Source organism: Schistocerca americana, chromosome 8 (genome assembly GCF_021461395.2).
Source record: "Schistocerca americana isolate TAMUIC-IGC-003095 chromosome 8, iqSchAmer2.1, whole genome shotgun sequence".
NCBI lineage: Eukaryota > Metazoa > Arthropoda > Insecta > Orthoptera > Acrididae > Schistocerca > Schistocerca americana.
Window position 1 is genome coordinate 56,183,980 of NC_060126.1, and position 13,853 is coordinate 56,197,832.

General features: G+C 41.9%; 1 protein-coding gene across 1 annotated transcript in view; it reads left to right on the top strand.

Moving 5' to 3' along the window:
* LOC124545525 (fatty acyl-CoA reductase 1-like) overlaps positions 1 to 10,044 on the top strand; it is a 152,080-nt gene extending 142,036 nt beyond the window's left edge. The window contains exon 9 of the mRNA XM_047124473.1: positions 9,891 to 10,044. Within this exon, the coding sequence (XP_046980429.1) occupies positions 9,891 to 10,044 (154 nt within the window). The remainder of the gene's footprint in view (positions 1 to 9,890) is intronic.
* Positions 10,045 to 13,853: the final 3,809 nt, after the last annotated feature.

Here is a 13,853-nt window from a genome sequence, read left to right on the forward strand (position 1 = left end):
GCAGTGTGTTCAGCGTTCAACTGCACAAATCGCAGCGATAAAACAACAAATATTTCAAATTATAAGTAAGTATATTAGCACCGAAATACGACACACGGTTTTTAATGTTTATTAAAGAGTCATTTGCATTGGAACTGTAATTATGCTTAAGACAAATGCAGGAAAGTAATTTATTTATCGTTGATTACAGATTTCCTTCAAAAGATAAGGAAATTACAAAAAGATGGGTTATAAATATGAAGCGAGAAAACTGGTTTCCTACTACAGCCAGTTACCTCTGTTCAGCTCATTTTGAAGAGAAATATATGTACCACACAAATGTCCAGAGGCGCCTTTTGTCAAAAGCAGTACCTACTATCTTTAACTTTCCACCACATTTACAAAAGCAAGATAAAGTATTACGACCACAACCCAGAAAGCGATCTTTCGACAATCTGCGAGATAGTGCTGTTACAGTGACATCATTAGCACATTACTTTTCTTGTAGATTATTATTATTATTGAATTACTATGCTTGTGTTAACTACTTGTAAGACATATTTCAAATAAATTCTCGTTCACAGTGTACTGGTTTTTGAGGCTTTGACTGTTTACTTTGAAATAGCGACAAAAATATCGCATTTCTGCGCCCGTTACTGTTTCTAATAGTTAACCACAGCATGTTTAGAAGTTTCACCGTAATATTCTGGTGGTACCTGCTCTAATTGCATTAATTTATGGGCAACAAGTAACGTTATAGTGGATGGACAGACTTATTTGAGTTGCCTTGTAGTGTTATCTACATCGAAAAGTTTAGCCATATTTCGACAAAAACATCCCTTTCTGCTGTCAGTGTACACTGAAATCACTGCTGTCTATTGCTTGTTTTAGAAAAAATAAAGCTAGTATGGGCTATTTCAAGTAAGTCAAACGCAGTTACAAGGGGGCGGGACACAGCAGACGAATGCCTTGACTAAAGAAAACATGGCGGCCAGAACTTCAATTTGCTTCAAACATGGCGGACCTATAGCCACTCTATGAAATTTTAACTAGTTGATCAGCAAAGGCCTCCTGTAGAATCGATTGCAGAACGGTTCTCACACAATCTTTGATGGCACTCACGTTCACCTTTCATGGCCCCCTTCAAACGGGGAAACAGGAAGAAGTCCTCAGGTGCCAGCTCAAGGGAGGACAGAGGGTGCTGGAGAACAGTTACCACCTTCTGCGCCAGGAATTGGCGCACGGATCGCACAGTGTGCAGGGGCATTCTCATGGAGCTGCATCCATTTCCCAGTCCTGTGCAACTCTGGCCGAACCCGCCCGATACGCTATAGCAATCTGTTCAAAACCGACTGGTAAAATGCAGTGTTAATGGCTTGATCTGAAGGAACAAATTCCTAGTGGATGATGCCGTTCTTGTCGAAGAAGGCGATCAACAGTGTTTTCACCTTGGATGTTTGCAGACGGCTTCTTTTTTGGTCGCGGGGTAGACGGTCAAAAGCGTAACATCGATTGCCGTTTTGCTTCCCAATCGAACTGGTAGCACCAGTTCTCATCTTCCGTGATGATGGTGTTGAGAAGCACTGGATCCTGGTCACACAAGGAAATGAAATCACCAGTAGTTTCCATCCGCTTTGCTTTCTACTCCCGTCTGTGAGCTTGTGCGGCACAAATCGGGGGCAGATCTTCCGCTTACTCAAATCATCGCGGACGATGATGTGCACCGTGTCCTTGCTAATTCCCGATTCTCCCGCAGTCAAAGAGCCCGTCGCCGATCTTGTGCCAGCATTTGTCGCACTTTCTCGATCTTTCCTGGTGTTCTGCTTGTCGATGCCCGACCTGAACGTGGTTCGTATTCAGTTGTTTCCTTTCCTTCACGGAAGCGTTTAACCCATTCGTAAACACCTTTTCTGCTCATGGCACCACTCCCGTACACCTTCACTAACATTCCATGTGTCTCCGTTGCAGTCTTTCCAAATTTGTAACAGAGCTCGATGTTTACACGTTGCTCCATTGCGCTGGACACTTCCTCACTGACTACGTTCACCTGGTCGCAGTGTGTTTACACAGCCTGTCACTTGCAGTGCATGCCGTGTTTCGGTTCTCTCCAAGTCTCTGAAGACCCATGCCCATGCACACATGATCCAAGTTGCCGTTCAGATATGGCACCGTTCACAGAACTTTTTAGACACACCTCGTACGCTACACCATTGTTTTTCGATTTGGAAGCCATGTTAGAAGATACGCTTTGCTCTGCTCTTATGTTTTCCGTTGTGTATCTATGAGTTTAGAGCGTTGGTTTGCTTGTGCACTGAGGTGACAAACGTCATGGGACAGTGATACGGCCGGCCTGTGTGACCGAGCGGTTCTAGGCCCTTCAGTCTGGAACCGCGCCACCGCTACGATGGCAGTGGTATCGCGTGCACAAGGTATAAAGGGGAGTGCATTGGTGGAGGTGCCGCTTGTACTCAGGTGATTCATGCGAAAAGGTTTCCGACGCGATTGTGACCGTACGACAGGAAATAACACAGTTTGAACGGGGATTGGTAATTGGAGCTAGACGCATGGGACATTCCATTTCGGAAACCGAAATTCACGCATTACCTCTCACCATAGACAACGCATTGGCCGATGGCCTTCATTTAACGACCAGGGCAGCGGTGTTTGCGTAGTGTTGTCAGTGTTAACATACACGCAACACTGCTTGAAACAACCGCAAAAACCAATATGGAACGTACGCCGAACCTATCCGTTAGGACATAGCGGTGAAATTTGGCGTTAATGAAACAATGGCAGCAGACGTCCGACGCGTGTGGCATTGCTAACAGCACGACATTGCCTCCAGCGCCTCTCCTGGGCACGTGACCTTATGGCTTCGACCACAGACGGCTGGAAAACCATGGTCTCGCCAGATGAGTCCCAGTTTCAGTTGGTAAGAGATGACGGGAGGGTTTGAGTATGGCACAGACCCCATGAAGCCATGGACCCAGGTTGACAACCTGTTAACAGGGCACTGTACAAGCTTGTGGTGGCTCTGTGATGGTATGGCTGTATTAGATGGAATGCACTGGGTCCTCCGGTCCAATTGAACCGATCATTAACTGGAAATGGTTGTGTTCGGCTACCTGGAGACCATTTGTAGTCATTCATGGCCTTCATGTTCCCCAAAAACGATGAAATTTTTAGGGATGACAGTGTGCCCTGTCACCATACCACAATTGTTAGCGACTGGTTTGAAGAACGTAATCAAGAGGTCAGTTTGTGCGCAAAATCCTGCACCGGCAACACTCTGCATTTTTGCGTGGGACTTCCAACGACTAGTGGAGTCCATGTCACGTCGAGCTGGTGCACTACGACAGGGTGAAGGAGGGTCCGACGCGACACTCGGATGTATCCCATGACGCTTCTCACGTCACTGTAAAATTTTTCGTAATTTCATTTGTTGCTGTTTTGACATTCTCGAAAGTTATTGTCCCATAAAAAGTATTTTGGTACTGGAAAAAACAAGTTATTTGGTAATCGGGTTATTTCGCTAGAGAGTAGGGACTGTGCAAGAACATCTAAAAACCGACTAGAGATAGGTCGACTTCATCAAGTGCCTCGAGAGAGAAGCTCAAAAGTTTGGAGACCTAGAGTGACACTTCTAAGAAAACTGATGAAGACATTATAGCCGAATGTAGTTCCGCAATTGCTGAAGTGAGTGCTTTGTGTTGGTTTCTAAAGGATGTTGCTGTCTGTGCGCTCTGTAGAAAAGGTGGCACTGAAATTGTAAAAGATCCTGAAGGCAGCAAATGTGCGGCCAGTATGCTTAAGATGTTTTGTGATTTCTGTAGAGTAACTAAAACTGGTTATTCTCCAGGACTGTGCAAAGGAAGAGCTTATAACTCAAATATTAGACTAGCTTATGGAAGGAGAAGGTTAGAACAGCAGCCTGAGCATTTTGTGCTATCGTAGATTGACCACCACCTCCAAGACATGAGAAACACCGTTACCACTTGAAGGCCATAGTCTAGTAAGTACCACTTCTATGAAGTAACCATCGGAAGACACTTGGTGTGCAATTGGAAGTATCTATTTAATATTGATACTCTTATTTAAAATATTTGCACACCAAAATCAAGACCACGTCTTTGCGTAAGAGGAAAATAATGCAGTACCTCTCCTTGGCGTAGCTATTACTGAACTCCAGTCTGTTACCGACGAGGTATCTGAAATTGAAACGTCCCTTTGAACAATTATACATGACTGTGCTGAAACTGACACAATATTTTTGGCGCAACGCAATCTGACTTTCAAAATTCCCTACAAAAGAATGGCCCTGACTAACATTAAACTATACCTTTCACAAATCACTAAATCACTTACCTCACAAAAATCTTCGTTACTCGAACTACTGCAATACAGCGAGCGCCACTACTGTCAGCTAAATAAAAGATTCAAACTACGGAAGGCACTAACTACTGATAGGCATAGTTAGCAAATGAAAGATTTTTATAGAGAACAAACAATGTATTTACCTTAATAGTCATAATATATATAGCAGTTCACGACAAATTTCAAAACTCCGCCATCTCTCTCCCCACATCCACCACTGCTGGCGGCTCACCTCCAACTGCGCAACGCTACGCGCTGTTCACAGCCAGCTGCCTAACACTACAATGGCGAGTATTACAACAATGCAAAGCAGCCACAGACTGCACACAGCACAGCCAGTGATTTTCATACAGAGGTGGCGTTACCAATTAAAAAACCTAAACAGCCTACTTACAAAATGACTTAGACAATATTATTTCTTTGACCTAGAAAATTTGTTTTCGCATCTTTCCCACATATCTGGACAACAGGAGCCCCCATCGCGTTAAGTGGAAGGTGGAGATTAGCTGCCGTATTGTGGGAAAATCGAATATCAGTGAAATAATAATTTCCTCAAATAAAGCAATGGCCGTGACGCAGGTTCGTGCTACTCATCCATCCTACACCTATCACTACGGTCCACAAACTGCCGATAATAATACATGGTGACATGAAGAGAAAAATTACTAGAATGATGCTCACTCTCATACCTTGAAATTATAATTATATTCTCCAATAATACAGGGTGTACATAAAGTCCGGGAACACTTTCAATTATTTATTGCACAGGAACCAAATATTGTACAGATATCATACATATGTCGTTTTGAAGTTTGATAATTTGCCGATAGTCACCGCTAGTCGCAAACATGGCAAGTTCATGTGCGGAGCGAGCTTTCGGTGTGTTGCAGTTCGACAAAAACAAGCGTGCTACAGCTGTTCAACGGATGTTTAGAACCAAGTACAGTTAGAAGCCACCATCAAGGAAGGCCATTTACCACTGGCACAACAAATTCTGTTACGACGGGTAGCTTGTGCCCGGCAAAGAGAAGCGGACGTCCCAGTATGATTGAAGTGAATGTGGAGTGCGCACGAGAGACTTGGACATGTTGCAGCAACGGCTGATGCCTCAAATGCAATCGGATTCTCCGTTCATATTTCAGCAGGAAGGAGCTCCACCCCATTTTCATCGTGAAGTTCCTGGGTACCTGAACACGGAGTTGTTTCATCGATGGATCGGCAGTGCTACAGAGGGGGACCTGTTTCATGGAATGGCCTCCCCGATCGCCAGATCTCACTCCGCGTGACTTTTTTCTGTGGGGACACATTAAAGATCTGGTGTAAGGACCTCTACCACGTGATGTAGCAGATCTCTGGGAGAGAATACGGGAAGCGACTACCACAGTCGACGATGCCATGCTGGAACGGGTATAGCAAGAATTCGATTACCGTATTGACGTCTGCCGGGTCACTCATGGTTCGCATATCGAATGTTTGTAAAAAAAATTTCAGAGTTTCTCTTGAAAATGCAATATGTACGACATCTGTACAATGTTTAGTTCTTGTGCAACAAATAATTGAAAGTGTTCCCAGACTTTAGTACACACTGTATTTCTACACTTTCCCTGTCCCTTGACGTCAGTTGCTACTGAAATCTGGTCCACATACGTTTTATATTTACTGGCGACTACAACAATGCTAGTTGTTGGATAAAAATTACTCCCAACCGTTCTCCCCCACGTCCCGAACAAGAGCTTTTTACCCTTTGTTCTTTTCGTATTATGATAAGTTTGTCGAATAATGCCGTCGCAACGCAAAGAGCTCCTGCCTCTTCAGCTGTTTACATAAATTATCGTTGGAGCACAGGTCTTGCTTGACGTAACATTATTAAACCTATTTATAGTATTCGAAATATATTATACAAAAAGAAACAGCGCAGAAAGGGACCGAAGGTGGCACTAACACAAGTGCGAATTTTGAGGGGACGGGGCAGAACCGGGATCACGTCACTGACACAGCAACATCCATAGAAAAGGGAACGCTGATGGGCATCCAAAGTTTGACAAAATATTGCTACAATGTTGGAATGGAACCTGAGGTAGTTCTCAGAAGCTTTCTAAGGTCAAAAGAGAATTGTGGTGTAAGTTATGTGAAGTTCCCTGGATATGGAGACTCGAAAGGATTTGTAAAGTGTTGTAGAGTATACCGTATGAGAACACTGTAAAAATTGAAAAGCTGAAGCGTGCAAAAAAGGCTAGAGACACGTTTACGAAAACTAATAAAGTACATGAGAGGCAAAGTTCAGTGCTGGCTAATCCGTGGGTGGTCGCAGACGTCTCACTGTGGAATAGGCCGACAAGCTGCGACTCTATTATGACTTGCCATGGAGTGGAACACAACGGGGCGTAGAATATCGTCGAGGCATCACTGTGCTGTGAGGCTGCCGCAGTTAACAACCAAGGGGATCTTGCTGGGAAATGAAATGGCATTCCAGACCACCACTCGTGGTAGTTGGACTGTATGACGGTCGGCAGTCAGTTTGGTATGCCACCGTTCTCCATAGTGTCTGCAGACACGTCTTCACTAATGGTCGGGGCTGAGTTCAAAGTGGGACTCATCACGGAAGACACCACTACAGACGAGCTGATTGGGGTACAGAGATCAATGGAGTCGGTGCAACGAGCGCTTTCAGCTTGGCTCCCTTTCTGTGATCCTTGTGATTACTGTAGGACCAGTTGCATGTCGGATCGATGGTGACAGTGAACCAGGGACTCTGAGTGCCCCTCTAATGACTGATCGGTCCTCACGTCCTGTCGTCTCTCTAGGTCGTCCGCTTCCTTCTCGACTCTGTGTTCGGCCGTGGTTCACTCATTCCTGCCAACACGGTCCAACAGATGCATCGCTCCTATTCAAATGTCAAGCGGTTCGCCGATTACTCTAACCAGTTTCTTTGAACCCAACTACACGTCGTCTCTCAAATACTGACATCTGCGTATATCATTCACGAGCTTGCCTTATCAGGCATAGATACAGTCCAAGTGAGTACACGGAATGCAATTCATAAAGACTTTATGCCCTCCGGTGTAAAATTGCGCCGTCATACATTGATCCATCGACTGCCGAAGTTTACAGTTTTGTATTTTCCGTCGATACTTCTATGAATAGATGTGTGTCACCAATTTGAGTTGCTCTTTCGTGATGCATCCTTTTTTGTCGTAGAGAATATTAGAAGCACTAGAAGTGGATCATAAATTAGATCCATAAAGGAAGGAAGATGACTGTATTGACGTAATATAAATTAATAAACATATGTCCATCAGCCTAGGCTTGGTACTGAATGAGCAGACACAGTTCCCTAACTCGCCACTTCTAAATACTACTTATAATCCCATCCAGGCCATATTGTAAACTATCCTTCTTACTCACATGCCTCATTTTCCTTTATTTCACTTACTATAAGTTCTCCTGTTGTGTTAACCCTTTACTCTCTCAGATAGCACGAACATTTTCGAACTCGCTCTCCAACGCCAGTTGTGGTGGAATTCTTCTATACTCCACCTACCCTCCTTAAATTGCCAAGCGTTACCGCCTTCTGTGTTTGTTGTTGACACGTGTTATTGATAGGTGTTGGAGTCTCCCAGACCGCGCCTCGTGAACTAGCTACCTGTTTTTTTCAGTACGACACGGTATAGTATAAAATTTGTTGGCACAAAAGCGTCATTTTTAACTTCCCCGAGTCTGATGAAATTGTTAGTCAGTCTCTGGAGGGAGGTGTCAGTGGTATAGATCAAGAAATAAACGAAAAAGACGACGATTTTACATTCTCCAGTGATCACAGTACTGCTATCGAACAAGAGTATCATTCAGAGGAAGAACTTCAGGAACGCTGTGCTGGGGATCTCTTCAATGAATACTTAAAGTGTCTGCTAAAATCGAATGTGTTCTAAGCGATGATAATAAAAATGTAGTTCCCAGCAATGGATATCAATTACACAGACTTACTTTTGTACCTATCTGGTAGAATTTTTATGCGCAAATTTAAACCCTGGAATTCAGTTTTATTTGGAAATTTACTTGCTATAGACATTATATAATTTTTCAGTACTCTCGCAATATATTTATGTGTACTATTTAAAAGAACCACACAAAATTGTGTGCTTTTGTATGATAAGTAGTAAAACTCTGCAGACCTTGTTTAGTGCAATCAAATAAACTAGAAGCATTTAAACAACAGGTAAATAATCGTAAAAATAAGTGTTATATAGCATAAATTAAGAACTTCAACTGATTTTTGCCTTAAATCTCGGTTTAAATATAGGGATCCCAGAGACCCCACCTCGTGGTATACGTTACAGAGAAATCACATAGCGAGTTAAGGGTTAAAAAAAAATACTTTGCATAACCACAGCTGCTTCACTTACTTGCTTAATCGCACTAGTACATCTTATCTGTTTGTACTTTAGGACGAAATTATTTTTCTCAGCCACACGTTTGGAACACGTTACCCGAGTTAATTTTGTAATGTAGTTACTTCAATGAACAAGTTTTGTAATTTGTAAATAGTTCATTAGTTAATGTGTCACATGTTTTACCTTAGTTAATTAGTCTTGCATTGCGTTTACAATGAAATAGACCTTCATGTTTTGTTCCTAAATCTAACGTTAACAACTTCCATCTCTGGAAATGGGGATACTCCGCAGTTTAAAATCTTTGATCTAACAAATTTTCACTGCACCGCATCGTTATCTTTGTTCCTCACGATAGCGTAACATCCTAAAACCGTTTTGTGAAAGAAATACACCAGTGTTTTCTGTGTTTTCATCCGTAAACAACAAACATATCTCTGAATTGAATTTCCTGAGAATGAAATTTTCTGACATTTTTTTTATTTTACACAGAAAAATCTAGAGTCTGAAATGTTTCGGAATGTTGCAGTATACTATTTGAAGGAATGTAGAGAACAGAGACTAACGCACTATCAACAGGAAGAAAATAAGTACCGATTAATTACCAAAAATTTACCTAAACTTTGATTATCGCATACAAACATTTATAGAATAAAAACTTCTGGCTTAAATGATACGATTGTACTGTAGGCTTTCCACATGTTCATGTTGTTAATGTGTAGCTAAAGCTTCAAGCATAGAAGTAAGATAGTCAGTGCGTAGATTCCAAGTATGGACTGGCAAATAAAAACCTAATTTACGGATCTTCAGAAAAATTTAGTAAAGTCAGTATGATAATTAATGTGGTTAATCGCGTATTAAAGAGTTCGTCAAGAAAAATGCCTATTTTTCTATAATTCCCATCCTACTAAGAGTTCACATTCTTTGTTACACTCTTGTAAATTAAGTATAGTTGTCAGCATTTTTTATGCGTTCGCAGTACCCTTTTAGATGGACTTATTCCTGCTGCCATAAAAGCCTATAGCCCTCCAGAAGCACAGTGTTCGGCAATAGAGCACGCAGTCGTTCAGAAGATGGCATAATTTTTGCAACACCTGTACGGTTCTGATGGAGTCGACACGCGATTGGAAACAGCTGTTCGGCTTGTTCCAGAATGTACTGGCTGCACTGCACGGCTAAGGCCGTGTTCTACGCCTTCCCCCTCTGGTTGCTGTACTCGTGGTCCGGGCCGCTGCTGCGGGCGGCTGCCGCTGTCTTCGGGGGTCCTGGCTTCAGATCCCTGTCCACCGGCGCCACGTCACTGTAACGGCAGGCCCGCGTCCATCCCGCTGTCACCGCGGAAGACCGCCCATGTTGGCGAAGGGTCCACGCCGCTAGTCATGAGAACACCAACAATTGAGAAGAAGTCTCAGCCACATGTGCATTACACACATTTTCATACTCCTTTCCATCAATTTTTTGTTTATACAGCTATACCACTTACTTCTAATAATCCATACCCATAAATCAAAATTATCAAATAACTAGAGATTCCCAGCAACATATTTGTTACGTGGATATTTACAGCTGACAAATGCCCATTCTCGTCAGCTGCAACTTGTATAAATTAGAATGTGGAACTATCAGAGTGGAGAATAATTTCTTCATTCATAACATGACAGACATTAGCTCAATTACCATTTTAATTTGTTTTATTTATCTTGCACGCGACACAATCTGGCAAAGTAATTCAGTGGGGAATTACTCATCTGCGTTTTTTTTATATGATCACACCTAAGAGGATGCTTCTATGAGCTTCTACAGCTTTCGGGTATTTCCACCTTTATGTAAAAAAGTGAAAATCACTCTGTGGTGTTTCCTTTGATATGGCCACTATAAACTATTAAACTGCGTTGTGCTACAGACTATCACTTTCTCAGCGAAGGCATCTTTTAATAAGCAAAAAAGAAAACAAATTATTTTCTCATATTACACTTACATGAAAAATTTGTTTCTACACATTAGTGTTTCAATTTTATTTTATTTAAAAACATTGTCGATACTTCTGAATAAATGTTCTAATCCACATCAGGTTTTTTCTTACTTTCTTTCAATGCAAAAAGGTCTTCAGTTCTGACACAAAATGTTTTTATTCTGTTTGTTTAACCTGTTGTGTCTTTCACCATTTTGTTGTACTTTGAGACATGTGTTCTGCTTTACATATGTGTGTGGTAATTGGTGATCTTCTGGTCGTGTGAAAGCCTCAAAACGTCCGTAGATCCGTGGTGAGGAGATCCTTGAGGTTACAGAACATCACAGAAAAATAAAACTACGTAATACATACGCACAAAACAACTGAAATTGTAATATCCAAAGTGCTGTTCATTTTTAAAGTTATTTAATAATTATATAGAATATTATCTTTATAATACAACTTTCGCTGGTGGGCTTAAAATTAAGAAATTATAACACAGCCATTATTTTTGTAATTTAAGTAAAGTCATTTATTCAGTAGAATGAAACAGTCGATTGTGGAAAAAATCTAGATTTCGTGTTATTAGCCCACGTATAGCAATAGTGGAAAAGATGTTTTTGTGCTAATGGGACTAACGTCAACAGCAAAGAATTTACAATCATTAAAGAAATTTAGTGTTACTACTAAATACAGAAGCAATAAATTCAGTATCATGAGGCAAAATAGCCTGTGTATCCATTTGTAGACGAACACAATTTAACAAAACTTTAACGGGTAACCAGTCAGGATTAACAGCATCAAGAAGTGTAGAGCAACTGAACTCTGCTCATTCTGGAGTTTTCAGGATGGTTCTTGTAGTCTATCTTGATGCCCACTATTTCAGGCTGTGACAGTTCCTGTCCATTGTGCACAGAGTGCAATATGTGTATGTCTACTACGTAACTGTACCTGGCTTTCAGACAATGCTGCACAAAGGCGAAGTAAGTTTCCTTCAACTTCCATCCCGTGTGGTGAGCCAATGTTCGGAAGAAAATTAAATATTCAGAGACCACAAGCAAAAATTGGTTTAATCACCAAGACAAACTCTCCCCAATGAACGAAAGTGCAATCCATAAGATCATCTGGAAAGAATGTGGCTCGTAATACGTACGAAAAACACATAGGACAGCGTGTAGCCCTCTGTAAGAGCACAAAAGAAATTAGAAGATTCGCAGAAACTGACGCTGCTTGAAATACTGGGTATCAGATTTTACCATGTTTCCGATGATCTTATAGTATTGACATCATCATCGTTTTGGATCTGAGGTTCGCCACGTCAAATTACACGAAACATTCTTGCAGCAAGTATGAGGAAAACATATAAACATACACATATTTTACATGCCTTGAAAATTAATCTTCTCAATAGTTCAAAGATAAAATTTCAACGCACATACGTATCCTGGTATCGGCGGATAAATGCGATATCACAATGCCTGTGATGTTAATGAATAAGATGTCATGTTCCTTCGGACGTTCCTGCATGTCCGAAGTAACACAGGATAGTAATTCCAGACAGTACAGACACTGCAGTATCGTAATTCATTCGCTCGCATTGGTCAGAGAACTTTCAATTAAAATGTCTCCTCTTTATGGGAATATACATAATGAATTTATGAGTTCCTCCTGTAGACACATGGCTGACGACATATGGATGTTTGGCTCTGGTTGTGAAGCGTGCTCGGATAGCCTAATGGTAAGGCGATCGCTAGCAATAAACACTCGAGTCCCAGTCTGGCACAAATTTTCACTATCGTCATGCCATTGTACTTGTGTCCAACTTCGCGAGTGCGGCTACATTTCGTGTAGTTGATGGCGGCTCAAGTCGCCGCAGCGCCTGTTCCTTCGGAAATGGATGCGTGTCGAACGGATCACTGCATCGTATTTCTTAACAATACAGGCACTCCAATATCGGCTTTATCCGCCGATACCAAACAACCACTTTCAATTAAAATCTGTTCCCTCTGTACGTGAACATATATAAATGGTCTTGTGGTGAGCAACAATCTGCGATTGTTTGCTGATGATGTTGTGGTGCACGGGACGGTATCGTCGTTGAGTGACAGCAGAAGGACACAATACGGCTTAGACAAAACTTCTAGCTGATGCGATGAAGGGCAGTTGTTCTAAATGTAGAAAGATGTAATGCAGATAAGTAGGAGAAACAATCCCGTAACTTTCGAATACAGCGTTAGTAGTGCGCGGCTTGACACACTCACGGGGAATAAATATCTGGGCGTAACACAGTACACGGGTGTGAAACGAAACGTTCGTATAAAGATTGTAGTAGGGACTTCGGTTTATGTGGAGAATTTTAGGAAAGTGTGGTTCATCGATAAAGGAGACCACATATAGGACACTATATTACGTCCACCGTAAGAAAAAACTTTATTTAAACATTACACAGCGCGTTCTCCCGTGCCTGCTGGAATTCCATTGGATTTCGTTTCTCTTGGAGCGGATGCCAAGCTGTCTTTAATAACCTAACAAGGATACGCTTTCACTACGGTCGCAGGTTCGAATCCTGCCTCGGGCATGGATGTGTGTGATGTCCTTAGGCTGGTTAGGTTTAAGTAGTTCTAAGTTCTGGGGGACTGATGGCCACAGATGTTAAGTCCCATAGTGCTTAGAGCCATTTTATACGCTTTATGTTGTGCACTACGCGCGTATCGACTCAGCATTAACACCGGACAACAGCTTTACGTGCGCATTTAACTCGGACAGCACAGCCTTTTCAGCTGGTGTAACTAACCTACAGTAATGTGAGCAGTTCCATTTACTACGTAAAAAGCGACGAGCGAAGAAGGAATATAGCTTCGAATGTCATTTAATTTTTTAAAAAAATGAAGTAATATACAGCAAAACTTCGGTAATACTCTTTGTTGTGTCTAGACAAGACAGCCTAGACACAATGAGAGGAAGCCGAAAGGCACGCGCTAAGCCAAAGCAGGGTGCGTGAGGTCTGAAACAGGATACGTAATGACTGCTATAAAGAAAAGTACGTAGCTGCTGGAATACTTAACTTTAATCCATCCTTGTGGCACATCTGGAGATTGTGGCGATACAAGTGAGACTCTTTAGATACATGCAATGTTACTAATGGCGCCTTGCTAGGTCGTAGC